The sequence below is a fragment of the Echinops telfairi genome, unplaced genomic scaffold, assembly GCF_000313985.2.
Source record: "Echinops telfairi isolate 266 unplaced genomic scaffold, ASM31398v2 ScPeMD7_23;HRSCAF=83, whole genome shotgun sequence".
Classification (NCBI taxonomy): Eukaryota; Metazoa; Chordata; class Mammalia; order Afrosoricida; family Tenrecidae; genus Echinops; species Echinops telfairi.
Window position 1 is genome coordinate 80478500 of NW_022103920.1, and position 3752 is coordinate 80482251.

The window sequence follows — 3752 nt, forward strand, 5'->3', positions numbered from 1 at the left end:
GGGCCCGTTGGGGGGCCGAGGAAGCTGGAGAGGCTGGAGTGGGAAAAGTCAGCACTTAAAGGGAAACTGCCTCTTCCTGTAGTTTCCCGAGGCGGGGGCATAGGTACTTTTGTTTAAATAATTCTTGTTGTCAAAACTTGATTCCGTCAAGCAGGAAGACCGCTCCGCGATACCTCTAGGTGATCATACACTTGCAAAACTGCCTCTTGCTGCAGCTTTTCTGCCAGGCTCTGGCCCTGGGAGCCATTCATAATTTTCCCTGTGTGCCAGAAGTACAATGGTGGGTCTGTGGGGGAGGGTCTGGGCACGGCGGAGCCTTCCCGGCCGAGGAGACGTGGGCTGGAGACCAGGACGACGGAAACGAAGGCGATGCTGGTGGCTGTCTCCCGGGGTCGTTCAGTAATCGTGTCTTCCACGCACGGGCTTCATTTGTACCAGATACTCGTGGTATATTTTTAACAGGCATTCCATGGGAAAGGCGTAAATTATTTTTTTTTAAGCGAATGAAATTCTCTATAGCATGGAAATAAACAAGAATTTTTACGACTTGGTAATCTCATCGGGTGGACAAAATGTATTTCTAGAGAACATAATGTGGTTTACACTGGAAACATCCTAAACAATTACAATGGATGTAGTTCCGTTTCTTTGTCAAAACCGTATGTGGCAATAAAAAGGCAATTTCCAAGGATTGAAAAAAATTTTTGTCAGATTATAAAAAACGAACAGGAATTCATTGCATTAGATAGGGAATATTCAAAGGAACTTATTTCATAATTGTGCCTTAGTTACCGGAAGTTGTCAGATCATCCATCTTAAATGCAACTGTTCTAACAGGTTTTTCTTCCCTGCCAAGCAAATTCAACTTTTTATACTCAAACTAACATTCACAATATTTTCACTCACATTTAACTTAATGAAAATATTTTTATGAAATGGAGGGTCAAAGTCTTTACAACTATGAGCCCTGTCTTGAAAGATCATTTTGGTGGTGAAATGCCTCAAGTTTATGGTTAAAACTTGTTGAAAGAACTTTTTTCCCATTTCCTATTTTCAAAGGAACCTTGCATGGTTCTTTTAAGAAGTATGCTTCCTTAAGATTTCTTTGTATGTAAATACCATGAAATCTACATATTTCCTTTTCCTGTACCTGTTGCACATAAAAGCTGTGTGGAGAAATGTACTTTTCATTTATTAATTGCTGTTCTAAATTTTAAGTTTCACAAACGAGTCTGTTCATCACTTATCTCTAGCAGTTTCTCATAAGAACAACTTTTCATGTTCAGCTTCCCAAATCAATTAGTGTTTTATAGATTATTGATTGTATTTTCTTACTAAAACCAAGCCCAAAGAAAATATCTTCCCCTAAAGTGTGGGCTCGAGTGTTTATTTTCCATAAATATTAGCCCTATGCTTGTCTGTCACTCTCAAACCAATCTAACAGCTGGAACTTAAATGTGTTGATGAAATATGTTCTTGGGATTCTTGTGAACCTAATCTGTGTATTATTATAACAAACTGGATATTCCATCTAGGACCTTAAAAACATACACGTTTATGTAAGCTCTGATGCCAAAAAAAAAAAAAGGCCAGTCCACTTTGAATAGTCCTAGCATTTGGGGGGATAGGTACATAGAAGCTCAATGGCAGGGCAAAATGCCATTCGTTTAATATGGACATTGTTTAAGTACAAAAATATTTGGTAGATTTTCAAGAACACAAGGTCGTCCACGTTTTGCTTCCCACATAAACTGTGGATGGGGTTGCTCCGATACATCCCTCCTGAAGCAGTTTGCTGTTGGCTGATAATGTTAATTGGCCGCATTTTTAAAAGGACTCCCAGCTTTCGCTGCACCTCGGAGGCTGAGTTTTCCCAAGTGCAGCCTGTTTACTCTGCACAGCTGCAACCTCCGGCTGCTGACCCAGCCGCAGTGTGTGTTCTAGGGGTCAGCGTGACAGCCAGAGCAAAAGAGCCCGGGAAAGTCGGCTTCCACGGCTGCGCCCACAGGTTGTCTGAGCTGAGCAGGAAGAGGAAGGAGCAGACATTCCAGTCCTACCCTCCTTCCTCCTGGTCGCCCGAGACCAGCAAGGCGCCAAAGCCCTCGGTGCGGTGGGGGCACGATGCACGCCGCACAGGGTGGGCCTCAGAGGTCTTTTATACACGCTCTTGGCCCCGCCGAACAGCTCTCCAGAGGCGTGAGGCAGGGTCACCTGGCTCGCTCCCGAACCTACGTTCATTTTCGTTTGCAGTACAAAACGCTGCCCCACGACAGGGAAGATGGGGTTGCTTCCTTCCCTTTGGCGCGTCCCTGAGGAGGAGGGCCGGGTCTGCACAGCGCGCTGGGGAAGGGGCTCCGTCGGCCCTCTGCTCACCCCACAGGGCCTCGACCACTGGGCCGCCTTCCTCGGGGCTCCGCCTCCGGACAGTGGGTTCGGGCTCCGCCTGAGGTCCAGTGCCCTCCACCCACCTGCCTGCCCCCGGGCAGATCCGCGTGGCCCGTAGGAATGGAGAACCGGGGGAAGCCTGGGTCGTCGCCCCCACCCCTTTCCCATCCCCCGGCAAGACCCCACCTGAGGTCTTCCTTCCCCGCGGCCCGACGGAGCAGGCAACGTGGGAGTGACCACCGTCCCGCACCTCCAGCCTCCGCTTCGCGCGTGCGAGGGATGCCTGGTACCCTCGCGGCAAGACATCACGACACCCGGCGCCTCTCCCGAAGCTGACCCGGCAGCCAGCCGCCCGCCCAGGGCGCGCAAACGCGGCCCGGGGCTGGGCCCCCGCCCTCCCTCCACGAGGCCGGCTCGCCCAGCCGGAGCGGAGCCACAGGCGAGGAGAGAAGCCCCGCCCCAGACTGGAGAGGGGGCGGGGCTTCTCCCGCTCAGCCGATTGGTGGAGGCAGGGAGCCTATCGCCGTCGACTGCCTCCGCCGGATTCGTTTGCTGGTTTCCAGCCATTGGCCGCCGAGCAGCTCGTGTATTTCCATCTTTTATGGCGCGAAAATAACCCTTTCCTCCCTCTCGACGGTTTTGTTGTTGAAGGGTGGGATTCTCGCCCTCCTTTCCCCCCCTGCCCTCACGATAGCTTGCTCCCAGTTCCACTCCCAAAGGTGGCAATAGTAAAGGAGGTGCGTGCGGGGGATGGGCGCCGCGCCCCCGCCCGACCGCGTGGTGCCCGCCACCCTGCCCCCAGCGCCGGGCGCCCGGAGGTCGCGGGTTTGCGCCACGCTCCGCCGCTGGACGCTCGTCTTCACTCCCTCGCCTGTTGCCAACATCTTAGCATTTATACCTATTTTTTTCTTAATGCAAAAACGCACCGCCAGAATTTCCTTGGCCTCTAAAGAAGTCCGCGCGTCCCGTCCCCTCTCTCCCCGGCCCCTTTTGTGCTCCCCAGGGTCGTTTTAGGCAAAACCAAGCAATCTCTGGGGTGGGGGGAAGGCGAACGCCAAATTCCGGGCAAAATCAACGTTGCCGCGACCACGTTTTCGTTAAAGCTGCTGTTAGACCCGTGAAGCCGAGACGGACCTGGAAGGAGTCATGATTATGTGTGGTTGAAATGTTCTAATTTTACTGACGTTTGTGAAGATGGTGAGAAAAGAAATGGAAATCTGGCTTGGAAAAGCACGAAACAAACGAAATAATACTTAATTTTGATTCACTGCAAAGGTGAACAGCCTGGGTGGTGTATTTCTAGGTTCTGGTCTCTTTGGTGGGTTTATAATTACATATATGAACTCCCATTGGCTGTCTCAGAAACA

The 3752-nt window shown here is 50.8% G+C and overlaps 1 protein-coding gene across 1 annotated transcript in view; it reads right to left on the reverse strand.

The window, feature by feature from the left end:
* The window catches only part of IGF2BP3 (insulin like growth factor 2 mRNA binding protein 3), a 135141-nt gene extending 131872 nt beyond the window's left edge, over positions 1–3269 (reverse strand). Inside the window, exon 1 of the mRNA XM_004702718.4 lies at positions 3075–3269. Coding sequence (XP_004702775.2) covers positions 3075–3269 — 195 coding nt within the window. The remainder of the gene's footprint in view (positions 1–3074) is intronic.
* Positions 3270–3752: the final 483 nt, after the last annotated feature.